The following is a 27,196-nucleotide window of genomic DNA, read 5'->3' as shown; positions in this document are numbered from 1 at the left end:
AAATATTTAAAAAAAATACGATTTTCATTTGAATTTCGGCGTCATAGAATTTTTTATAGCAGTCTTATATAGCAATTAGCATCTTTAAAAAATAATAAAAATAACGAAATTTAAACACTTACATATATAAATGCGTACATACATATTTGTATAGCCCGGCTTATTAGTTGGAAAAACATAAGAAAACTTTATAGACTACACAGAAGCTATAATACGAGTACTCTTCACAGGTGAATTTCTTCTAGTAACTATAAGGGTTGCTATTTATATATCGGGATTAGGGAACAAAAATATATAATAATCCTTGAAAATAGCTTTATTGTTTTTCAAAATATTCTCCATTAAGCTCTATACATTATGACGAAAAAGTACCCGCCTTCAAAGTAATCCCCACCAGATGTAATAAACTAATGTCAACGACTTTTTCAGTCTTCGGAACCATTTTCATAAGTTCTTTTTGGAATGGCCTTCAGGTCATTCAGCAAATTTTGTCTTATCTCCTCCATCGACTGAAAACGGGTTCCACGGAGCGGCAATTTCAGTTTGTGGAATAAGAAAAAATCACTCGGAACCAAATCTGGAGAATGCGGTGGTTGATAGATGGTATTATTTTTGAAAAAATTTCAGCTTTATCGGAACGAGTTGAGCCAGAACGCGTTTCATACCCTAAATATCCACCAAAATCATTCAAACGGACTCGCGAGAGATGTCGTGTCGAAGCATTTCTTCAACGATCTCTCAACCGTCTTTGAAGGCTTTGTACCACGTAGCCTTACGTTTTTGATAAAAGCCTTTTCAACATTCGTAACGAGAACGAATTCTCAATGATTCCGCACGTAAAATTTGCTTAGAAATACAAAATTAGAGACAAATTCTTTGTATAGTTTTATCCTTATCGCGCTATGATAACCGACTATTTGACGCCTGAAATTAAAGCTTGTGATCTTGGCGACATATGGTTTCAACAAGAAGGCACTACTGCTCATACATAGCATCAATCAATGGATTTATTGAAAGAACACTTCGATGAGCTTATAATTTCACTATTGGATGGTCGATTGGCCACCAAGCTCGTGTGATAACACACCGTTAGACTTTTTCCTGTGGTGATAGGTAAAGTCTAAAGTCTATGCGGAGAATCCCGCTTCGATTCAGACCTTGGATCAAAACATCACGCGTCTCATTGGCCAGTTAGCGGTTGAAATCGTCGAACGAGTCATCAAAAATTGGAGAAGGGACCATCTGAGATATTGCCGCGGCCAACATTTGAAAGAGATAATTTTCAGAAAATAAATCCTAAGGAATGTTCTTTGAAATGATAATCAACATTCAAAGATTTTTTCTTTAAAAATATAGGTAGATTACTTAGCTTACCTCCATGAATTTATTTCTCATTATAACCCTAGTATTTTGAAAATATAATGTGAAGCTCGTGCCACGACGGGTCACGTCACATTATAAGTATATGTAAATAGCCATTTTTATGCATACATGCTTTCATGAACAAACTCTTTCACATACATATGTATACGAATTCATTAAAAAGCTCATCAAATGTTGCCGGCACAATGTAAACAATAAACAACGGAAACACAACACAACGTTGTCTTTATCCATCACACTTGTAGATACTTGTGCACAGCACGCTTATCAGCAGAAAGAGAAGCACGTGTGCGAGAAATAACCACATGGGACTGACTAATCAGCTGATAGACGGTCGAGTGATAAGTGATACGAAGGCGTTGAACAGCTGTTGCACACAAAACACAATTTCTGATAAAAGCGAAAGTAATTGAAGAGACAAAAATGTAGAGAGCCGTCAAGTTTGGAGAAAAAAGCATTTAATTTAGCAGAAAGCACGAAAAGCTACTTAAATTCTGAGAACTTTTCGGTTTATGAAAGCTAACAAGCACATAAAGCACAAGCTCTTACAGGATGTTAAGGATTTTAGGCGCACATTGATGGCATGTAAGGAATTCACTTCAGTGGCATAGCGAAGTTGTTGGCGTAAACGTGAGCGGATGCGTAAGTGTTATATGATTGAAAAAGTGCTTTGAAAATTCCATCGTTTTGCAAATATTATCTACTCATGGTGGTGGTAGTGGTTGGTGTGTGAATGCATGTATGTATATGTAAAGATACACATTCGAAAAAGTTGTGAAAATTATATGTAGAGCAAATTTGGAATAATTTGCATTAAGAATATGTAATAATTGTAATACATTTAACAAACGAAAGTAAAGTGAAGTGTCTACGAAAGCAAATCTTTTTCAATAAATAAGTATTTGGTGTAGCTACAAGCTTCCTGCCAGCACAAGTGCTACTAATCAAGTAGCACAAATATTGTTGCAGCAAGTGAAAAGGGAAATCATTTGAAAAATCCCATTTTCCTTTGTGAAATTACAAAAATCAAACACACCCAGTAAAATATATATATATTTATATATGTATGTGGGTTCGTATACATAACTGCGGAGAATAAGTGATAACGCGAGTTTGAAAAGGCTAAAAGAGCAATTGATTTTAAATAAAGTGAAAGTTTTATCTAGCACAGAGTAACACACCCAAAAATATTTTCTATACCAAGCGACAGCGACTTACAACTGTCACTGCCTCCAAACACACTGATATATATGTATGTATGTATGTATTTAACTATTACTTATTGGGATGCTGGAGTACGATGCTCTTAATGCCTACACATGCATAGACAAATCCATATGTACGTACATATATAACCTACATATACCACACTACATGGGGGTGTGAACCAAAAACAAAGTGTTCATAAATCTAAAATCTATTATACTCGTATCCGTGATAATAGCGTATGACGCGAATGAAACCCTGTCGGTAAATTACAATCAGGCGCCTGTTAATGTCAGTTTTTGAAGAAAATGTATAGATTTCATTTACTGGTTTTCCAGTCTTAAAAATTTTACAAATTTAAGAGATTTTATCAATGAAATTGGAAAAAAACTTTTCTCCGTAACTTTTGTTAAGCCAAATATTTGAATAAAATACAATGTGACAAAGAAACACCCGGAAATTGTAATTAAACTCCTCGGGTAAATGATATTTCCAAAAAATTTTCGTAAAACTGTCCTTAATTACTATGCCAAATATGTGCGCGATCTGTCAACCAGTTTGTTTACAGGAGCTCTTTAAATAGCTACACCTCAGAAGTGCGCTGTGATTTTTACAATGGATAAAAATATCGAAATTTGGCTCAAGCTTCGTATTTCTAAGCAAGTTTTGTGTGCAGAATCGCTGCGAATGTTTGAAAATGCTTATGGTGATTCAGTTTTAGCAAAAACACAAACCTACGAATGGTACAAAGCCTTCAAAGACGGTCGGGAGATCGTTGAAGGCATGCCTCGTTTTGGCCGATCTTCGACCTCTTCAACTGATGATATTATTGAAAAAGTGAAAGATATGTTTCTTGAAAATGGTCAGGCAAGTTTTAGAGAGATGGCAAGAGAGCTCCAAATCGCTTGCGATTCCGTTTGAATGATTTTAGTGGGTATTTTGGGTGTGAAACGCGTACTTGCTTCCCGGCCCGATAAAGCTGAGTTTTTTCCAAAGATAGTACCGTAAACTGGACTCTTTGAACATGCTTGATGAAAATGGCGATTCCACATTCATAAAGAACATTATAGCTGCCGATGAGACATGGGTTTATGAGTTCGACAAACAAGTCAACAATCATCGGAATGTAGGGAAAAAACGAGCCGAAACCAAAAAAAAACAACACGTGAGAACATCCGTCGAAAACGGCCGGAATTTGTGGAATATGATAATGTACCATCACAACGAGCCACAATTGTGACCGAATTTAAAGCCAGAAACGCAATGAATACCATCGATCAACCATGGTATTCACCAGATTTGGCTTCGTGTGATTTTTCTTGTTCCCCAAACAAATTTTTCTTGTGCCGCGGTCAATCGACGAAATAAAAAAAAAATTCACTGAAGGAGCTGAACGACATTACAAAGAGTGCTTATGAAAAGTTTTTCGGGGACTTTAAATAACGTTGGTATCCCCACCAGAGGGGATTACTTTGAAGGCGACCAAATTAATATTGATTAATAATTGAATAATATGCGTTTTACTTACCAATTTTCGCGTACTTTTTTGTCACAATGTGTACATGTATCGTCTACATTAATCGCAGAATACATTCTCTCTTCAAGCATAGCCTAGGCATCCTTTATAGATGAAGAAACGACATTCAGCATAAAATATCAAGAGGCTAAAAGAAGCGACAACTTCTGAAAAGTTCATTGTTTATTCAACGCTTTAAATAAGTACGCTCGAAAATAATACAAAATATGTGTGCATGTGTGTCTGTTGTTCCCGCAACTCTTGCTTGCCAACAGCCTATAATTAAACGTCAACATTCCTAAAAACCGTCCACAGCAAATTGTGTGACAAAGGACACAGCCGACAGCCAGCACAATACGCACATACGTTCATACTAGAGCTATGCCAATACCTACCAACAATCTGCGCAAATTATAGTATAGTTGAATTGTGCTCAATCTAGGCACAACCGCCGATAACATAGTCCTTAAAATAACTACAGACAGGAGCAGACAAAGAATTTGGCTGTAAGAATAGAATTTCCGGGGAGATGAAATGTGAGAAAGGAATTTGTTAGAAACAGTGTCAGTAGGGACCTGTGCTTTGGTCTATACGGTTTTAGGCGAAGCGTTGAAGATCTGGAGGGCACAGCAAAATGGAGGACAACAGAAGGAGTAAATGAAATGAAATATTTGCATAATTGAGAGAAAAGTTTGGTTATGCTTTGCGAATAATAGTTGTCGCCTGTATGTTTGTTTGTATATAGAAGAAGATAAATGTGGATATTTTAGGGCGGTACCATGGACACGTCAGTTAATTCGTGCAAAATTTATGGAAAATGATGAATAATGGAAATTTAATTAAGTGACAAAATTAAGTAGCCAGTTATCATGGAGGAATCTCTCCAAATTGTGATTAAAAGTTGAAGTTACAGGAAGGACCTCTTCGAGCCGTTCGATATCAAACGAGGTTTCAGACAGGGCGACACCCTATCGTGCGACTTCTTCAATCTACTCTTGGAGAAAATAATTCGAGCTGCTGAACTTAATCGAGTAGGTACAATCTTCTATAAGAGTGTACAGCTGCTGACGTATGGCAATAATTTTAATATCATTGGCCTCAACATCCGAGACCAGACTGGATAAGGAAGCAAAGCAAATAGGTCTGGTAGTGAACGAGGGTAATCGCCCATCTCCTGTCATCAAACAAACAGTCGTCACACTCGCGACTTGGCTCCCACGTCACTGTTGACGCCCATAACTTCGAAGTCGTAGATTATTTCGTCATATTAACAACAACAACAATGCCAGCCTCGAAATCCAACGAAAAATAACACTTGCCAACCGGAGCTACTTCGGACTGAATAGGCAATTGAGAAGAAGAAAGTCCGCTCTCGACGAACACAGACCAAACTCTTTAAGTCACTCATTATTCTCGTCTATATGGCGCAGAAGCATGGACGATGACAACTTCTGATGAGTCGATGTTACGAGTTTTCGAGAAAAAGGTATTGCGGAAGAATTATGGCCCTTGCCCTTTGGCAACGGCGAATATCGCATTCAATGGAGCGATGAGCTGTACGAGTTATACGACGACATTGACATAGATCAGCGAATTAAGAGACATCGGCTATGTTGGCTAGATCATGTCGTTCGTTTGGATGAAAACAATCCAGCTCTGAAAGTATTCGACGCAGTAACCGCCAAGGGAAGCAGAGGAAGCCATCCACTCTGCTGGAGAGATCAGGTGGGCCTGGCTGCAACTTGGTATCTCGAATTGGCGCCAAAATACTAAAGAAGAAACGATTAGCGCTGTTGCTAACTCGGCTATAACCGCGTAAGCGATGTCCACACCATTAAACCAGCAACGCTTTAGGGGCTCAAATACAATATTCAGCACTATAGCAATTAAGTTCTTGTATTGAAAACGTTTTTATTTGACAAACTCGGCATATATTATATTATAGTCCAAGGCAACAATGTAATCCCCCAAACAAATTGTCCAGATCGGACCACTATAGCATATGTTGTCATTCAAATCTACTGAATAGCAGATTCAATGATTCAACTAAAGCATATATTCGTTTCTCTTTTATTGAATGTTTTTCTTTCAAAATAAGAGCATAAGTCAATTAACCTTAAAATAATCATTTAGTTGCCTTCTCTGAATTGGGATTTACATATGTATATATGTACATACATACATATACGTATGTAAAAATGGTAATAAATCTCCATATACCGACACACATGCACAGTTGCTCGCACACAGTTATTTGTAATTGTAAATTTAATTGAGCTATATATAGTCACAAAATCTGTACGATCATTAACAATACTAATTGATAGTCGTGTCTAGAAATTAAACAAAGCTATGCGCCAGCACAACAACAACAAAACTGAAATTGTAATACAAACACAATGGCAGCAACAACACAAAAAGAAACAAGAAAAAAATAATAAATAATAATGCTCCTCCCCACACTAATTTAACAATATGAATATGCATGCTTTAATTAAAGCCCCGTGGTACACCCTGTGCCGAGATAGGTAAAAATGCTAATAAAAACTTTATTAGAAATAAAAAAAATACTTTTGACTATTGATAATGTATATTTACTTTTAAATCCTTAATTTAAAAAAAAATTCTACATAATCCTTGAAGGGGTATATCTTGTGTGACTGCATAAAAAAGGCGATTTTTGGAAATAAACTAAAGAGCCAATTTATCAATTCTTTCAAAACAATAATATTTGTACACATTTAAAGAATAACACACCGAATTCTTTGAAAGGCAAAAAATAATTATTTTCAAGACGACGCACTGATTCCGGCCCTTCCGTAAAACATAAGCTCTACTAGAAGTTCTTTCAAAATTTGTTGAAATCACGTCGTTGAAAAAAACTTGAATTTTAACCAAAATTTTGTTCGTTTTTGGACTGCCCAAAATTGATTTCAGAATTGGATAGAAAAACTGGTAGGTTGTTGTCTGAAGAATAATATACAAAACATGCAGAAAAACCGAAAAGAAGAAAATTGCAAATCGGATCACATGTCCCCAGTAATCACTCAAGCAAATTTCAATAAGTAAAGAAGCGCTAAGTTCGAGTGTAACCGAACATTTTATACTCTTGCAACCAGCAAGGATCTAAGCCGGCGAAAGGCCGATATACGCGATATAAAGTTAACTGGAAGTTCGAAAATCTTCATATTGGGTATATGGAGGCTAAGGGAAGTATTGAGCCAACTCAACAAGGATTTATTATTTTCCCAGAATTTCAATAATACCATAAACCTTGCAAATTAACCGATATATTCGGCAAAAAGTCAGCCATGTATACTGGAGTCCACGCTTTTCGCATCTGGGTACTTGAAAAGTTATAGTGCGATGTCGACAAATTTTGGGCGAAAGACTGCTTTGTGGACTCTATTTGTACACAGTTTTATCCGGATACATTTATTGCTTTTGGGTTTAAATATTTGAAAGTGAAGGAAACAGATAGAATTTTAAGTTATTAGCTAAGTATTATATGGGAAGTAGTCCTGGTTTCGCCGATTTTCACACTGTAACATAAGAATGTCAGGTTAAAATCACATACTGAACTTGATTGAAAACATTAAGCAGGTTCCGAGATGTGGATGTTCCTCGAAATGTGGGCGGTGCCACGCCAATCATACATTTTTTACAACTATAAAGCCCTCCTGTTCCATCTTGGGTGTCTAAATTAATATCTCTGGTGTATTATCTGGTGTGAAGGCATCGTCTTAGCCTTAGTTCCTCTGGCCCCTTGTGGAGCATCAAAATATGAAATCTAAATATGCCGCTTAATTGAAGCGCCGAAGCCGTTAAAGAAAGGTGTGTTACTACACCAGCTGCGTTTGTCGATATTTCAATTTATTGCCCATTAACGAACCGAGCTGAGCTGAGCTGTGAGATACCGTACCAGCATTTGTATACATATATACATATTGCTTTATGTGTTCATGTGCAAATTAATAAATGCACAAACATCCGTGACAATAAAACGCTTCTACGTCTGTATAGATTATCATTTGTTGCATCTCAATGCTAAAGAGGAGTAGTTGTGTGTATGTTAGTGCGCTATCTGATGCACTTACGAGCACGCAAGCTGTGCATCAACACTGAAATTAACATTACACACGAACGTGAACGAATGTGCCATACATACATATGTAAGTTTTGTATGTACTGTTGAAAGCGGGTGGCGCACTTCAAATTGTCTCCTTATGGGAGAGACTAAGATATGACAATGCTAGGAAATGCCCTATAATCTTCGCGTGTTTCACGCCATGCGCCTATAAAATTTTCAGTTCTCGAAATTTGAACAAATCTCAGCAAGTTAAGGTGTAAGGTTAAAGCTAACATTCATACGGATGCACATACTTATGTATATATTTTTAATAAATGGTTGACTACCGACATTTTTTGTAGGCAAATGGAAATAACTGAAAATATCTAACGTACAGCTTACGACAATAATATGAATAGGCAATCAGTGTTGCGACACCAAGATAAATTGGAATAAATGCAGCTGTCTTTAACATGTGCTCAATAATTTGGTCTTCTGTGGTTAAATTCTGGAATTATTGTACTATGGCACCAAAAGCCTGAACAACGTTTACAAATCGTTCAAGCTAATCGTTCGTTAAAGAATGTGTTTCGGGCGCTTCGCTCAACTTATGGTCATTATAATCGCCTTACTGAGCGTACTATTCGCAACACCGTGACCCATCTTGAGACCCAGAATTCATTATTGGATAATATTCAACCGAATAGACCACGTCCATCACGCAGTGAAGAAAATAAAGCAGCCGAGGATGAGAGTGTAAACGAAGACCGTCAAGTATCGATTCGGCAGCAACGTTTGCAGCAACTCAGACTGACGTATGGAACGACTTGGCGCATTTTAGGTCGAGATCTTAAATTGAAAGCGTACAAAATACAGCTTATGCAAGAACGGTTTGGTGTGGTCTGTCTGCCGATGGAATCATCGGCCCATATTTCTTCAAAAATGATGCCGGTGAGACCGTTATCTAGTTGATGTCTGGAATTGAAGCTCGTGTTCTTGTAGACATTTGGTTTCAATAAGACGGAACTACTTCCCACACATCGCATCTGTCAATGGATTTATTGAGAGAACATTTCGGTAAGCGGATAATTTCCCGTTTTCAGTCGGTAGATTGGCCACAAAGATCGTGTGATATCACACCGTTAGATGTTTTCCTGTGGGGATATGTAAAGTCTAAGGTCTATGCAGACAATCTCACTTCGATTCGGGTCTTAGAACAAAACATCACGCGTGTCATTCGCTAGTTACCAGTCGAAATGCTCGAACGAGTCATAGAAAATTAGACTCAACCATCGGAGACGTTGACGCGGCCAACATTTGAAAGAGATAATCTTCAAAAAATAAATGCCAAAGAATGTTCTTTCAAACGATAATAAAAATTCCCCACCACATTTGAAATTTCTGTGTTTATTCTTAAAAAAAAAAAAAATAGTAAACCTCCATATACATATGTATAGAAACGAACAGCGTTCAAAAAAGTAAAAGCAAAAATAAAGTCATAATTTCATTAATTTTTAACTTTAAGTTTAAATATCTTCCGAATGGTTCATCGTTTGAAAAAATTATCAGTGAGAATACTATTTCAGTCCATTTTTACAATGCTGAAAAAATATTTTTTTATTATTACTTCAAAGTTATTGACCAGTTTTTAGTTAAAAAATAAAAGCTTTTATTCGGGGTCTATTGACTATGACAATTTTTTGTTTCGTAACTCCACAATAATTTTTAATCAGGGAAAAGTAGACAATGTTAAAGTTGTTGTTGTATAATTAAAGCAATAATACACGTTAGGCTTGCGTAAGCGCAGGCAAACAAAATAAATAAAAAGCAAACTGATTAAATTGAATGATTAATTTTGATAAAAAATCAAAGTGTTAATAATAGCTGAGACTTTTCAAATTTGCATTTAAATACATACAAGCAGCAGATCAGTTAGCACAATGAAAGCGGTTACCATAATAATATGCATGATTTATTCCTTATAAGTAGTAGCATTGGCTGTACTATACATGTCTATTAGGGTGCTCCTTAAATTTTAAAGGACTAATTGGACCGTGGAAAAAATAGTTATTCCCTAAATTTGACTTGTTCTGTTTTTGGAACATCAAAAACCGCTCCGAGAAGACAAGAATCGGTTGACCTAGCTAAGACCCATGAATAATAAGACCTTGGATTATCCCAAATAACAAAGTATTGAATCCAAAGATATCTGTGGTATTTTGCCCTGATTACGAATTTGAGTTCCAAAATTGTTCATAACGCACAGCTTCTTTTGCTTACACCTATTTACTATCACACAAAAAATCCTACATGTTAGGAAATTTTACTATAATTTTCGTTTTGACCAACCAAAGGTAAGAAATAAACAGACTCTAATATCACAGTCGCAAAATGACCGTATAGTAGTGTAATTGTTGAAGACTCCAAAAATAATGTAGTTTCATTACCACCTAATTTGTTCACCTATACACAGGTAGATATATTATGTATATATATGTAAATTGTGAGGATGACAAAACGAGTTAATTTCCGAATGACTGTCACATGTCGAACATGCAAACGATGACTTGAGTAATCGTACTATAAGCACACCCACAAATTGCCATTAGGTGAAAAACAATAAAGCGCTAATATAAAAAAAAATTATAATTTGGTAAGGAACATAGCAAGACGGAGGTGCAGTTTAAAAATGTTTAGAAAGTTATCATAACTTTTCAAGCCCCAGATACCGAATATGATGACCATAGAGCCAGTCAGTGGCGTAGCTACAACTTCGGGCGCCCGGTGCCAAGGATGTTCTGCCGCCCCCTTTATCTACCTACCTGCAAGTTTCATGAGGTGGTTCGAAGAAAAGTGAATGTTTGCAAAATATCTTTGATATTAAGTATATAAAATTTTGGAACTAGAAGCCACACAAATTCTGAAGTCCCAAAATTCCCACAATACGGTTTTTGAGGAAATTGATAGTAAATTTACAAGACATGTTATTAAAAGGCATAGAAAAAAAACCATTTTCGCCCTATATCTTGTACACTTTTGACACAATTTGCAGGAATTTTTTCCCGAATTGGAGTTTTAAATACTATTTTTGAAAATTTGGAGAAATAAAAGAATTTGTTACATTCAAGGCATAGGGTAACTGTGAGAGTGACACGTCGCGTCGACAGAGTAAAAAAAAAAACAGCGAAGATCGTTTTTCCGCCCCCAAGATTGCGACCGGGGCGACGGCCCCTTCGCCCCCCACCTAGCTACGCCACTGGAGCCAATGCCTGACTTTTTACCGAAAATCATTACCGAAATTCATATATCCGCCAATGTGTGAGATATTTGAATATAAATAAAATAGCATTTCTTTCAAACAGTTTGTTCTTGTGCCTAAATTGAATAAAATCGGGTGAAATTTGAAAATTTTGGACACCGAACAAAAAACTCATTGGATAAATGTTTCGCGCTATTTCTTTTTTCTACGTCAATTATAAAGGCTAACAGCCGGTATTTATATAGAGAACATATGTACATACATTCTGATAAATTTACATGCACATACAATTGTACTTACAACTTCTTTGATTTAAAGCGTCTGCCAATTGTTGCGGGTTGGTTTGGAATGTTTATGGAATGCTTGTTTTTCACTTTTCACACTTCAGATACTTTTTACATTATATTATGCACTTACATAACAGTCACTTAACTTGATAATTTTGGAATGTATGTTTTTTACCGGACAGATCTCACAAGCCACTTTTGCTATTTCATTTTTGCATTTGACGCACAGAAGCTACGATAATAAAACAAAACAATGCAATTGATCAATGTTGTATTTGTTTTGACTTTAAAAATAAACGCTCACCGAACGAATGGCGAAAAACAACGCGGCAAATGACGAACGTGTGGCACATAAACAAAATAACAAATCTAGTTAGAGAAAAATAATTCCGTGAATATGTGTTTGTCGTCGCCACATTATGGCTATGTCGAAAAGTGACCCGGTTACGTTCCAGCTGACTTGCCGCTAACACACCCACCGCGTTCTCAGTAAGCGTTTTTCACTACGCTTTATAAGTGTTCATTTGTAGCTTTATGCGGTATTTCACAAAATATTTTCTATATAAATATACTGTATATAAGTATATCTACTTATATTATATATTTGTATCTCTGATCGCCCTTTGAGGCTTGTTTAACACTTGTAGATTTTCCTTTACTTATATATTTGCATTTACATATATACACATGTACATATAATACACTTATATGTGTGCCAGTACCGTGCGAGCTGGCTTTTACGTATTCACTTTATCACACACACACGCCCGTCCGACTGCTATAAAACTGCTATGAATTTCATAGTTTAACTGGCGTTTTCACCACAAATTTCTATTCACGCAATGAATTTCCGTAATCGCCTAGCAAATAAGCATATTTTACCGCGGAAAACACGGAATTTTACCGGAAAATATCGAAATGAAAATTGTGCCGAGACGGAACAGCAAAATCCAACAAGTGGTTTAATGACGACGGAGAAGCGATTTGTCCAATCAGAATGTCACAGAATGGGTGAATTGTCAAAAACATATGATCGCAAGAGTGCTCAATTTGTGTACTGAGAGCGAATTCGTGAGTGGATCGGTTGAGTTAATAGCTACGCTGCTCTCTTTAAAATTCTGCGCCGTTGAACTACAGTATTGTTTGTAAAATTGGGACGCTTGTCTTGTTTATGAATGCTTGCTGTGAACGATTTAAATTATAGCTTTATGCTATTTATTTATGAGGCAACCTAATGCAAAAAATATATTGGATTTATGTAAATAATGGTATTAAAATTTATAAAACTTTTTTTTTAATTATATAACAAAAAACAGAGTATACTTATAAAAAGCAAAAAATGCTAAATTTATAAAACAAAAAAAGTTTTAGATTTATTACAAAAACAAAAGGGTATACTTATAAAAAGAAAAATGCGATCATAAAATAATAATAAAAAAAATGTGAGGAACAAAAACTAAGTAATACATAGCATTGTATTCGAAATTAAGCAAAGTAACACATACATACGTATGGTATATAAAGCAGTATAAGTGCATATGTGATTAGGTTTAAAATAAAAGAAAATTCATAGAAAATATTGAAAACTTATTATAATAACTGTACTTTTATAGCATTTCGAGTACAGTTATTTACAATGCTTTCCTTTTTACAGTACTTACAGAAATGATTAAAAATTAAAATTCTTGACTATACACATACGCGCAACAACTTTCATCAAACATGCCTGTACTCAACGGAATAAATGTGGTGTATCTACTTTTTTGTTGCATACATTTAGGAGTTATAGCGCAAAAGCACAGTCAACACTCGGATAATCCCTCAACTTACAATATTGGCGGAGTGTTGGCGGATCCAGAAAGCGAGTCACACTTCCGCACAATAATATCGGTAAGTGGGGCCAAGTAAGCAAATGTCGCAAGACGCTTGGATAAAAAAAGTTATTAAGCCGAAAAATTGTCTAAAAAATCAACTTATTTTGTATAAATTCTCACAGAATCTGAATTTCGACCAGCAATATGTGCCACGCAAGGTCACTTACTACGACAAGACAATACGAATGGATAAGAATCCAATAAAAACAGTATTTAATGTTTGCGATAAGCTGATCGAGAAGCGTGTAAGTAGAAACGTATTGATTTTAGTGTGAATTTTAATTTAATGTTGTGTATTTTTATTATAAATAATAGTAAGTATGGCTTATATCGCATTCTCTACTAATTAAAGTTCCGGTTCGATGGCCTGATCCATTCTGTGATCGGTGCCATATGGATGTATCACTTCAAATTCACCAAGAATATTATATAAGGAAAAACAACAATACATAATAATAACATAAACACCGAAACTGGGGCGAAAATAGAAGTCTGTGGTGAGAGCACCCAGTAAAATGGCAAACAAGCCTATTATAAGGAATATAGTACAATTCTCGCCCATTACACCTTCACCAAATTCCTAAAAATAGCAAAAATATTTACACAATTTATAAATTAAAAATATTCTTGCGTAAATATTACATAAATATTGTATTTTTTAAATTACCTTAATCATAAAGTCCTCATATGTTAGAGTTTTATATAGCAAAGTTGAACCAACCGCCAGTAAGGAATCTTAAAAATGTTACCAAATAAATACATATCTAAATAAATATATGTACATATGTATGTATTTAACTCACTGAATAGAGGTCCACCGAAGCAAGCGGCGAGTGCCATATTTTGATAGCCTTGTCGAGCCAAATATTGATTAGCAATCAAGTCACCAATGCTATTTGCCCAAGATAGGAGAGTGACACCAAAAAACGAACTACTTAAACCAGTAAAGATGCTGAGAACTGCGAGCACATTGACGATCTCTGCACAGCAAATGCGCACAACGAATAACGAACCGGCCACACTGAGAATAGAGAAATACTGCGGAAAAAAATTGAGAACATACGGATATATTGCATTGGATATATAAACACCTTCGTAACCGATAAAATTATATACTTATACAAACAACTCTCGGTTCATTTGACTTTAATCAGAACTTGCTGGCCTGGTTAAGTTCCGAGTATATGCAAACAAACCATATAACTAAAAACATGGGGAAGGTATAATAATCTCTCCTCTTTAAGGGGCAGAACTACTGTACTCCTGAACTCCGTCAAATATCTCGTCAATATCTCCGTCAAATATCTCGAAGTTATCTTATCCAAAGTCTTTCAAATCTTGAACTCTTGCAGAAAGTTTGTGGGGTTTACGATCCCACATGCTCCGTCGGCACAAGAGTCATCCGTCCCATACTAATACATATATGGTGCGGTGGTATGCTGGTTGACATTATCAATAAGAGCCGCAATCAACTCCTGTAGCTGGTGCATTGGCATTGCTTGCTAGGGATTACGGACGCAATGACTCTAGGCTTTATCCTCAAAATCATATATAATACGGACATGGTATCGTATTAGACCTGGATGATGAACTTCAGCCAAATTTGCAATGCGAGCTGGAAAATGGGAGCCATCAGGTATTAAACACAACGTTTTCATTCCCCAATCGAGAAGAATGGGTCTATATTCAACAACGAATTAAAGGAGGAAAGGGAACAGAATAATTCAGTCTTTCTTTTTTGGACATAAAAGAAGCTCAAGTGGGCTTCTACTCTAACTATGAATTCCATAAAACTTGGATAGCCAAACGGTAATTAAAGCTATTCATAGCGCCAATATCACGGCTCACTGTGCTAGGTCTTGTAAACAGGCAATAACTAAGCTCTTGGTAGATAACTCTGGTAATATTATCTGAGTCCCCATTAATATTGGAATGGAAGGAAGTGAAAAGGCAGGCGAGCTGACTATAAGCTACCAAGACCAATCAGCTTGCTTAATGTTTGTTTGAAGCAATGGGTCATTGAGAAACACCTCAGGTCTTGGAACACCAACAAAAATGGGTATTACTTTGGAGTAGTGTTGACGGTAAACAGACCAAAAGCTTCTATTTCTAGGCAGTAAGAAACTTAGTAATGTTTACCCCTACGTCATTGGGCATCTACCTTTAAGATCGCACCTTCAGAAAATCCTGTAGATAATACAATCGTATACGAGTTATCTCCATGCCGCCACAATAGCGTATATTTCGAAAATCTTGCTACCAATAAAGTCTGACAGAACTACATATTTATCTTTGTAATAAAGTAATAAGTTACCTGATGATAAAGTGGCGTACGATTCGTAGTCGTTTTAACAAACACTATACATGCTATTGGAAATGATATCAACATGGACCATACGAAAATGGGTAAATCAAATAGAGAATACTTGCTCACTAAAAAGAAAATCAAATGTTCACATCAAAGAAAGTCATAAAGTAATAGACTGCTTACGGATAGCATAGCAAATAAACGATGGCAATAAGACTATTTGTGCGGAATTCAAGAGCCGCGACCAGCCGTGTCCTTCTTCGCCTTGATCGGTGATTGGTATGAATATCTTGAGTATAGCCAATATCGGCAAACGCAATATAATGAAGCCTTTCGTCGGCATTTTGGCTCCTTCCCATTCGCTTTCATCATATGGCTTGAGGCTTAAATAGAATTGTTGCCAAAGGTTTGGTAAGGTCGAACGCATTGAATCTGTATATATGACACTTGGTTCACGACGATCCAAAAAAGACAACCGCTTTTGCTGCCGAATCACACCCTGTGTACGCAGGTCATTGAGACGAATAAGTTCTGCACAAAAATTGTATAAAATATTCAATTTTTATACATAGTAATTAGTGGGCAGATGCTTTTAAAATGTCGAGTTCGACTAAATTTAAAATATGTTAAAAGTATACTACTGCTATACGAAGAATATTAAGAAACAAACGGCAGAACAATGGAATAGAAATATTGACACACGTTACCATTAAAGCCCTGGAATAGAAAACTCAAGAATCAAACATCCTTAGATGCTTACTTTTTGTACTTCATCAGAAGCCTCCTAAAGAGCTAGGTGTGTCGCCGGACAGTCACTCTACTTACGTACATAGCTACCTAAATGCTTATCAATAGGAGTGAGCTGAACAGAGTGTATTAAGTGTTACGAAATTCGTAACATCCATAAGGAAACGTCGGAGAGCATATGAAGTGCGCATATATACGATTCGGCCTCACATTAGACTCAACCTTACGGTGGGGTAATGCCAAAGCCACCAAAGCACTCATGATATGCGGACGCCTAGCCGGCAGATCCTGGGTCTTCAAGCCAGATATCATAAGATAGCTGTATATTATGATCGTAAAACCAATTGTCACTTATGGAGAGGTTGCTTGAACACCTAAGGCAACGCAGTATTCGGTAGGCCCTCAACTATCGAAGCAGCAAAGGCTCGTCTGTGTCTGCGCTTTAGGGGCAATGCGCAGTTAACCCACCGCAGCACTTGATGTCATGCTGGAGCTCACACCGCTGCATTCAGTGATAAAACAGGTAGCGAAACATACCATGCTGCTAATGGCAGCAGAGGGTTTCGGTAAAGGGAAGACAATGTCCTCTCAACAAATGAAGGCCCTAGGGGAAGAATTTTATTGTTACTCTCGGCAGTAAGGCGGAGTGGAATGACTCCACGCTCGACAAACTGCTGACGGGCTGTACTATCCAGTGATACACTGACGGCTCGAAAACACCGGAAGTCATTAGAGCACCTATTGTGGGACCGCATACTAAACTACCCATACCAGTGGGCCATTTTCCCAGTATCTTTCAAGCAGAAGTCTTTGCATATACAACATGGGCATGGTCTTCTGTGACATGGAACAGGAAACTCCAGAACACCCGATTCCAGATCAGCAATTTGCAGAAGTAGGCTCAAAGCCCTAGGTTTCATCTACGTGGATAGGGATCACATCATCTCAGTCGCACCCAGCAGGCTCCTCGAATTGCTCAGCAGCAGCGTGACGAGCTGAGATCGTTCTATTTGTATATGCAGAGTAGTCCCTCAGTTTTTAAGACATCGAGCTGAAATTTTACTCATATCCAAGTCGAAATTAACGGTTTTTCTTATTTTTGTTTTTACTTGGTAAGCGATAGCTTGCTGATAATAGTCTACTTCATCAGCCACATATATAGTATGATAATATATTATTTATTAGTTACCCATATTGGAGAGTCTCTTCAAGGTGTTCCTTCTGTACTGCAATACTACAAAGAAAAATCGTAAATTTTAATTTAAATTTAAATTTTTTTTAATACGGTGCTGACTTCTTAAAAACTTACTCTTTGTGGCGCGTCGCACTAGATACTGATCAAATATGACCACAAATAAGTAGCAAAAGTAAATGCAAAGCGTGACTAAAATACAAAAACAATACATAAATAAAATATATAAACATATGTTGATAAATACAAAGCGATACTCACTCACACTATCAAGCAAGGATAGAGCATTATCTTTCTTAATTATAAAATCGATAACACAAATATCGAGTAGAAGGAAGAGCACATCGCGTAACAGTAAATAGGGTTGTGCCACAAATGGAAAACTATAAAAGATAACGCCAGCCACAATGAGGACCACAAAGAGTGCGGAGGCGAAAATATCCGCGTACAATCGATGGGTGTTGCTTTCGAGATAAGCTAGGCTGCTGAATATATCGGGTGCGCCATTACCAAAAGCGACCAATGTAACGCCAGCGACATTCTCACTCATCCTCAACATGCGCGCGAGGACAGCTAAAGCAGGACAAAAGCTGGTGGATAAACGAAAAGATTTATTTAGATTTAATTGTATATATTTTCCATAAACTTAAATACGAAAACGTTTTCGACATATGCAGTTAGAAGGCCGAAAAAAGCGAATTTTCCAGAACTTTTTCTGTGTAAACTTATAAACATATTGATCCAAAAATGTTTAAAAATATTTTAGTATCCTTCACCTGTACTTTAAGACTTAGTAGTAAAAATATTTGTTTAGAAAGGAAATACAGCGGTCTTCGGGAGCTCTTCTCAAAAAAGACGTATATAACCCCATTTGTAACTGCTGTTTTTTAAGTTTTTACCTATTAAGGTAATATGTTATCTGTCTCTTTGCTAAGTTGGACATATTTTGCATTAAAACCCATCAAGACAAAATACAAAAACACACATTGCTCTATGAAAACTTAATACAACAGCTAAATGCTTAATTATGACACGCCACTGCGTATACGCAACTTTTATATCAATTCCATGTTAGCCTCTATGGCATATAAATACTTCTTTGTTTCATATAAACTTACAAAACATCTGCAGCAACACCGAAAATGATGAAATAAAGGCAGATAATTATGAGTAGTATAAACGATGTAACTGCAGCGCCCAAAGTGGTGGATATTTGCAATTTACAAAAGATGATGTGTATGTAGTTGATCAAGTAGACATTCGTGTTGCAGGCAGTGGAAATGTCAATGTAGGCACATCGCTCCTCCACCGGCAATGTAAGCAGTGCGCTGCAACTTTGCTAAGGTGGAAAAAGGGAGGAAAGGTAGAAAAATTACCAACGTGTGTAAAGTTGAGAGATTATATGAAGTTCTGTGCGTACATTAGGGGTCTCCATCGCGAAGTGCTCGTGTCGCTCAAAATGCGGCGAAGTTTGATTGATGGTGTCGAAGTCCTCATATAAAATCATGCTGCAGTTGTAATGACAAGCGTGAAATGTTTTGTTTCTAGTTTTATTTACTTTTTTATGTATTAGTTTATGAACATTTCGGAAAATGACAAATGAAAAAATGATAAATGAATGAAAATGCTCAGTGATGCTTACTATTCAAATGTAGTTTTTTTCGTTTTATTTAAGGTTTTCCTCGGGTAAAAAACAGTCTTTTTTCAATTTTTTTTTCATGTAAAAAATTAAATATTTTATTAGAATATTTTATTGTTACAAAGTAACGCTACTAAGGTTTGCAGGATAACTCCTTACAGGACCATCTAAAGTATAGGTGTTTTAGCTAAAACCCTAACTTAGAACTTGGACGAAGGAAAAAAATACTGAAAGTTGAATTTTTGACAAACATTTTTACAAAAAGATGAAAATTTTGGGACATTTTTTTTCAAATAGTTGTAATCGAAAAAAAAATCCTTCTTCCAATTTCATTAAGATCGGTTGAGTAATTCTCGAGAAATCTTGCCATGCGACTTCAAAAACACAGTTTCGAGGAAAACACGTTTATCGGGGGAGCCTGCTTTAGAGGCTTAAAAAAATTCGTTATTTTTGAGGAGTTTTTTGTGAGGGAAAGAAATAAATGATTACAACGAAAATTCTACGGTTTATAGTTATATGCTTAAACATCATTCATAAATTTTCTGGATAAGAAATTTTTGATATTCTGCCTTTGGGAAGCAATTGCCCGATGCATCTCGCATATACATTTGTCGAACGGCGGGCAGGATGCAAGTCGCAATTTCTGTCGGAAACAAAAAATTCAAAGAGATTTATATTTTTTAATAATTTATCTTCTAGTTAAACTAAAAAAATTCCAAAAAATTTTAAAATTTTACAATATTTTTATACCTTGAAAAAAAGTGGTTTTTGACCAAAAAAATTTTACTTTATGTTGTTTAAAAATATGTTCAAACTTGACTTTTCTTAGTTTTTTTAGTTTAAATAGAAGATAATTTAATGCCAAAGATAATAAACTTTGCCCCAATTCCATACGACGTTTAGTTTTTTTCTATCCTGCCCGCCAATTAAGAAAAATCGTAAAAATGAAAAACCGAGAAATCGCGCGTCAAAGTTTTCGCTTTCTGCCCAAGCGCTTATATATCTGCTAGACGCTCGGTCACTATTTCCCTTCTAGCTTCGAAAATATTTCGAATTCCCATCTATAACTCTGGGGACATATTCTTAGATTATTTTTAAAGAGAGTTAAGCAAAAAAAAAAATCAATTTCTTGAAGCTTATAAAGCAGGCTCCCCCATTAAAGACGGCGCATTTAGCCTAGCTAGCCTCGAGCGCCCAAGTTCTCATGGCTGTATCTCCGAAACTATTACTCGAATCAACTGCAAAATTTAGGACAATATTCTAGAGGTATTATAAAATTTACTTAAACTAATTATACTAAAATTTTCTTAAAGTAATCAACTCGCGCCTTACAGTTTAGTTATAAAAACTGTAACTCCAAAGACAGTTTGGAGACTTCTATTTCTTCGTCACTTGCATCTTACAGTTCAACGAAAAAAAACTACTTTACTCTACTGTTTCCCTGTCACCTCATTAACAGGTATACGCTGTCGTTGTGTCGCACGAGCAAACCTCTGGTGACTTATCGCCAGCAGCCGTCAGTTATACGAGTGGATTCTATCAGATTCCCGTTATTGGCATATCCTCGCGTGATGCTGCTTTTTCCGATAAAAATATACACGTTTCCTTCTTGCGTACGGTGCCGCCGTATTACCACCAAGCGGATGTCTGGCTGGAAATCATGTTCCACTTCGGCTACACCAAGGTAAATGAGCACGAAACTTTTTCCCATTGCACTTAAATGCTAGCAGAAAGTAAAATATATGAATTATTTTCCACCTGTCAGGTAATCATAATACACAGTTCGGATACGGATGGGCGTGCGATACTCGGTCGCTTCCAGACCACCTCACAGACGAATTACGACGATATCGATGTGCGTGCCACCGTTGAAATGATTGTGGAATTCGAGCCGAAATTGGACAGCTTTACAGAGCATTTGATTGACATGAAAACCGCACAGTCGCGAGTATATCTCTTGTATGCGAGGTAAGACATTGTTGACTTGACTGGCGGCTGCCCCTCCACGTTTTCTTTATTTTATAATTCAACACATGCACATCTACCAACACCCAGCACTGAGGATGCACAGGTTATATTCCGAGACGCTGCAATCAACAACATGACCGAAGCCGGACACGCTTGGATTGTCACCGAACAGGCGTTGCATGCCAACAATACGCCGGTTGGCGTCCTGGGCTTGGTGTTGGAGCACGCCAACAGCGACAAAGAACACATAAGGGTAAGCATGAAAGGGCATAATTAAGTACGATTGCATTTACGAATTGAAAAACACAAGTGTGTCGTGAAAAACGAAGCCTGTACTTCTTATATAAAACTTTTCCATCCAGCAGCTGTCATTGAGTTTGTTGATACGCGCATTAAAGCAGCACTCTCATAGCTCTGTTTACATACGTGTACATACACACCGGTGCATACTAAGTGTGTTTCGCAAAGTGGCTTCTTAACATTATTAAAATTGTATGACTCACATGTTGACCCAGCGCACAAAATGGACCATCCACATATACACTCATACATACGTACACATGTAGTGAATTAGTCATCGACCACATCTGGTTCAAAAATACTGGTCTGCGAATATCGGACAGAGAGCTTGAAATAGTTATGTGTTTTTAAAGATAGCCGAAGTTCTGGTCTCTCTTCTTATAAAATCATCTCAACAAAGCTTACACGTTTTCGTCAGTCGTGCTGACACTGAATGCCCCAGTCCTTTCCTTCCACAGAAAAACAGAAGATGTCTACATTTTCATCAGCAAAAACCAGTGTTGAGTCACTAGAGAAGAGAAGTGTACGAAGTCGCTTTATTTATACCCTGAACAAGATATGTTAAGTTTACCACTAAGTTTGTAACATTCAGGAGGAAATGTCGATACTCTATATATAAAGGGTGATCCATTTCGAAGTTTCCAACTTTTTTTAAAGAAAACACACAGAAACTTCAAATTTAATGGAGAATATTTATTTTGATTTAAAGAACATTCTATGGCATTTGTTATAAATCATCAACTGAGCTAATGAGCTGAGTCGATTTGGCCTTGTTTCCCTATCTGTCTGTATATACGCGAACTTGGCCCTCAGTTTTTGAGATATCGATCCGAAAGTTTGTACACGTTCGTTTCTCCCCAAGCTTATTTGTCGGAACCACTGACTAACACTGAAACTGAATGATCAAAATCAAATGTTTTAGCAAACTTTTTTATTTTATGAAATATATTCGCAAGATATGGCATAAATTACAAGACAACAATATAATCTCCGAACAAATTTTTCAGATCGAATTACATATATTGACATAAATCTGCCACACAAACAAAATCAAAATCTTGTTTGGAATGATTAGATGCTGTAACCTCTCACATAATATATTTCGCAAGCATGGTCTTATTACAATCCTCCGATCAACCATTTCTAGAGTAGTTAGTTACTCAACTAGTCTTTTACAGACTAGTCTAAAAACACTGTCACAAAATAGATTACTACAAACAGCACCACCAAAATAACACACACTCATACACACATAAAATAGTAAAGGCTATGTTTACACTAGACTGTCCATAATACCGGCGTATACATACTTTATATACATACACATGATACATGCTCACATATACTTGTAATATTCTCATATTTTTAATGTCTCATTTGCCACTTCGCGGCTGTTTAGGATAGCGTATACGTGCTCGCGTCAGCAATTAAGGAGATGATGTCCAATGAAACAATTACAGAGGCGCCAAAGGATTGCGGTGATTCAGGCGTTAATTGGGAGTCCGGTGAGACAGACTATGTTTGCTTAAAATGAATTATTAACTCACTTAAATGCTCATACACACACACTGATACTTGTGTTTATCCTGTGGCGTACTGTCTTCTGTGCGCGTGTGTAGGTAAGCGACTTTTTCAGTACCTGAAGACGCGTAACATAACAGGCAAAACGGGCCAGGTGGCGTTTGATGACAATGGTGATCGCATTTACGCCGGCTATGATGTGATTAACATACATGAAAAGCAGAAGAAGCATGTCGTCGGCAAGTTCTATTATGATCCTGTGAGTAAATATGATATGAGAAAGGATTTAAGAAAAATATTTTTATTCTTTACATTCAGATATTCTACAACTTTCAAATTGAAATAAAAAAATGTTATATATTTTTAGGAAAAGGCAAAAATGCGGTTACGCATTAATGATAGCGAGATTCTATGGCCTGGCAAGCAAAAGAAGAAACCGGAGGGCATCATGATACCCACACACCTAAAAATCTTAACCATCGAAGAAAAACCATTCGTCTATACGCGTCGTTTGACAGACGATGAAGTCAACTGTGATGAGGACGAAATACCCTGTCCATTATTCAATGCCACCGATGGCAGCGGTTGGTAGAAATTTTACTCAACAACTTTCCTCCACTCACTTTTCCACACTAATCCTTTACGGTGCAGTTTGGTGTCACGTCTCTTCGGCAACTTCTGCCGGGAGCACACTCAAGATTGAATCATATGGTTGATCCAGTGAAAGATTCCTCAATGACAGAATAATTGTATAGAGCTATCCATATTGATTTCAGTGATGTTTTTGCTTTGTTTTTGAGAAGTTTCTGTATTTATTAGTTTTTCTGGGTAATTCAGTGAACATCATACAGTTTGTACTAAACAAAACTGAGCGCAGTCTTTCAATAGTTTTAACTTTTCATTTCCCCAATTCGTATTATATTGTATTATACTCCGTCAACTTTCACTAACCTCATTTAATAACTTCTAAATTCTCTACAGAGAACGAGAACTGCTGTCGCGGCTATTGCATCGATCTTTTAAACGCACTTTCGCATCGCATTAATTTCACCTTCGCTCTGGCACTGTCACCGGACGGACAATTCGGTCATTTCACTTTAAAGAATGTGAGTTCGTCGAGTTCGGGCGCGATAACGTCGCGTAAAGAATGGAGCGGTCTAATTGGGGAATTGGTGAATGAACGTGCCGACATGGCGATGCCACTCACCATTAATCCAGAGCGTGCCGAATTTATTGAGTTCTCGAAACCGTTCAAATACCAAGGCATCACAATACTAGAAAAGAAACCATCACGTTCAAGTACTTTGGTGTCGTTCCTGCAACCATTTAGCAACACGTTATGGATATTGGTAATGGTATCTGTACATGTAGTCGCGCTGGTCCTATATCTACTAGATAGGTAAGTAGGGTTGTACAACCCCGATCCTATCATGAGATCAGTAATCTGTATAAAAATCACTGAAAGCTGATCTCTCGACCATGCACCCTTTCCCCAAACAAGAACAAAAACTCAATTAAATAAAAGACAAGCTCATAAAATGCTATCAATAACACAAAAACCAAATATTGATCGTCGCTCATCGATCGCATGCCGAAGCACTTTAAGCATTTCATCTTTCCAATACCCACTATCGTAGTTTTCTCTTAGTGCCCCTACCACAAACAGGTAAATAACAGCACTGCAACCACGCTTTTCTTGGCGATTTTTCGTTTTCTTGTCTTCACTCAGATTCTCACCGTTCGGACGTTTCAAACTATCACACACGGATAGCAATGAAGAAAAGGCATTGAACCTGAGCTCGGCCGTTTGGTTCGCCTGGGGTGTGCTCTTAAATAGTGGCATCGGTGAGGGAACGCCACGCAGTTTTTCGGCACGTGTGCTCGGCATGTTCTGGGCGGGTTTTGCAATGATCATTGTCGCCTCGTACACTGCCAACCTGGCTGCTTTTCTCGTGTTGGAGCGACCGAAAACTAAACTTAGTGGTATTAACGATGCGCGTCTACGGAATACAATGGAGAATTTGACTTGTGCGACGGTGAAAGGCTCGTCGGTAGATATGTATTTCCGACGCCAAGTGGAGTTGTCTAATATGTACCGAACAATGGAGGCAAACAACTATGACACGGCAGAGCAGGCAATACAGGATGTGAAGAAAGGGTAAGCGGATGATTGTTAATTCTATCAACTCGCATTGTGAACCTTTTTTCGTACACAGAAAACTAATGGCCTTTATTTGGGACTCTTCGCGGCTTGAATACGAGGCGTCTAAAGATTGTGAGCTGGTTACCGCAGGTGAATTATTCGGACGTAGCGGTTATGGCATCGGTTTGCAGAAAGGTTCGCCATGGACCGATGCGGTTACGCTTGCGATTTTAGAGTTTCACGAGAGTATGTTGGGTTTAAAGAAAGTTGTGAAGCAGCACCACAATTATTTATATTATTTATATGCCTTAAGGTGGTTTCATGGAAGCGCTCGATAAACACTGGATTTTCCATGGGAATGCACAACAATGCGAACTCTTCGAGAAAACGCCCAACACGCTCGGACTCCAAAACATGGCTGGCGTTTTCATTTTGGTTGCGGCCGGTGTTGCCGGCGGTGTCGGCCTTATTATAGTCGAAGTGATCTATAAGAAACATCAAGTGAAAAAACAAAAGCGCTTGGATATAGCACGGCATGCAGCAGACAAGTGGCGTGGCACTATAGAGGTACTTATGATGCACGCATGTTTGTGAAACGAAAAAAATTTTTGTCAAAATTGTATTAACTCTTTTCAGAAACGCAAGACCTTACGTGCTTCGCTCGCCATGCAGCGACAATACAACGTGGGTCTGAACGCTACTCCGGGTACCATTAGCTTCGCTGTGGATAAACGTCGTTATCCCCGCATGGGTCCACGCGCACCCGAGCAGGCCTGGAAGAGCGATGCTGACATTTTACGAAATCGCCGGTATCTGGATGATGCTACCAAAGGTGGCCACTCACCTGCCGTGCACATGCCGATTTTGGGCAAAATGCGTCCACCAACTAATATGTTACCGCCACGTTACTCGCCAGCCTACACTAGTAACGTCTCTCACCTGGTGGTCTAAAGAAAACAAAAATAAAAACAATTCAAAAACTTACTGCTCAAAATCTATATGTTTTGCTAGTTTTAAGAACTACATATGTACGGTCAAATTTAAAACTCAAAAAGCTTTTGTAATTTGCGTTAACATAATGTGCCAAATAGTAAAGTTCATCATCATTATAAACTTCAGATATACAATCAGATTCAAAGAATGTATTCTGGGAAGGAAAGCATTGATATTAAGCATGTTGTTGGCAACCCAGATTTTCAAAATAGAATCATGATTAGGATTAAATTGGATTTTGTATACCTAGCGGTCCACTGGGACCAATGTTTGAAGTAAAGGTAAACTTAGATCTCATTTATCAAAACACATTCCACAAATTAGAAAGCAACCAGAGTTGCCAGCAACTAGAATAAATAATTTCAAACATAACATAGTGAAAATTTACTTAAGCTCCAATGATAAAAGCAAATATGTATTTTAATTAAACATAATTAGATATATTTGCTTAAGACCCGAAAAAAAAGAAACTTTTGAAATTGAATAAATATGCTTTGAGTGTTAAACAATTGTTCAAATATTTTTCTTACGAGTGTCAAATTAATTTAGGAATAGCAAACGTCAAAGCTCCCTGTATAACAAGGCGTAGCAATTATTATTATCTTTTTTTTTTTCTTAGTAAATTGTTCAATCTTAAAGCAAGGTAAAAACAAGTAAGGGAGACCTAAGTACAGGTGTAACGAAACATACTCTTGCAACTTGCAATTTTATTCTTTAAAATCTATGTCGTCACCCTCCGACTAATCCCCCTTGGTCCAAAAACACTTGTGCCAACTTTTTTTCCGGTGGTT

General features: G+C 37.1%; 3 protein-coding genes across 5 annotated transcripts in view; 1 reads left to right on the top strand and 2 right to left on the bottom strand.

Annotated features, from left to right (window-relative positions):
- The window catches only part of LOC105229928 (inositol 1,4,5-trisphosphate receptor), a 32,894-nt gene extending 20,178 nt beyond the window's left edge, over window positions 1-12,716 (bottom strand). For both annotated transcript variants that reach the window (XM_011210433.4, XM_011210435.4), the window contains exon 1: window positions 11,734-12,716. The gene's annotated coding sequence lies outside the window, so the exon portion shown is untranslated. The remainder of the gene's footprint in view (window positions 1-11,733) is intronic.
- LOC105229930 (glutamate [NMDA] receptor subunit 1) lies at window positions 1,965-26,914 on the top strand. Of its 2 annotated transcripts, none has more exon segments than NM_001304975.1 (14): window positions 1,965-2,025; window positions 13,375-13,610; window positions 13,717-13,839; window positions 20,940-21,164; window positions 21,246-21,448; window positions 21,536-21,701; window positions 23,148-23,253; window positions 23,368-23,528; window positions 23,637-23,853; window positions 24,251-24,668; window positions 24,999-25,427; window positions 25,486-25,658; window positions 25,726-25,979; window positions 26,049-26,914. In NM_001304975.1, coding segments are annotated over 13 exon segments (2,958 nt in total). In that variant the 5' UTR covers window positions 1,965-2,025; window positions 13,375-13,442; the 3' UTR covers window positions 26,364-26,914.
- Window positions 13,850-19,905, bottom strand: LOC115066435 (mitochondrial sodium/calcium exchanger protein). Its single transcript, XM_049449732.1, has 10 exons — window positions 19,262-19,905; window positions 18,960-19,180; window positions 18,103-18,431; window positions 17,959-18,033; window positions 17,839-17,883; window positions 16,086-16,433; window positions 15,909-16,027; window positions 14,398-14,632; window positions 14,262-14,329; window positions 13,850-14,174 (listed from the first exon to the last, which is right to left on the bottom strand). Exons 1-10 carry the CDS (start codon window positions 19,346-19,348, stop codon window positions 13,941-13,943), a joined length of 1,761 nt encoding a protein of 586 aa, XP_049305689.1. The 5' UTR covers window positions 19,349-19,905; the 3' UTR covers window positions 13,850-13,940.
- Window positions 26,915-27,196: the final 282 nt, after the last annotated feature.

Source organism: Bactrocera dorsalis, chromosome 2 (assembly GCF_023373825.1).
Source record: "Bactrocera dorsalis isolate Fly_Bdor chromosome 2, ASM2337382v1, whole genome shotgun sequence".
NCBI lineage: Eukaryota > Metazoa > Arthropoda > Insecta > Diptera > Tephritidae > Bactrocera > Bactrocera dorsalis.
Note: the sequence above shows the minus strand (reverse complement) of the source record. Positions and strands in the feature narration are given on the sequence as shown.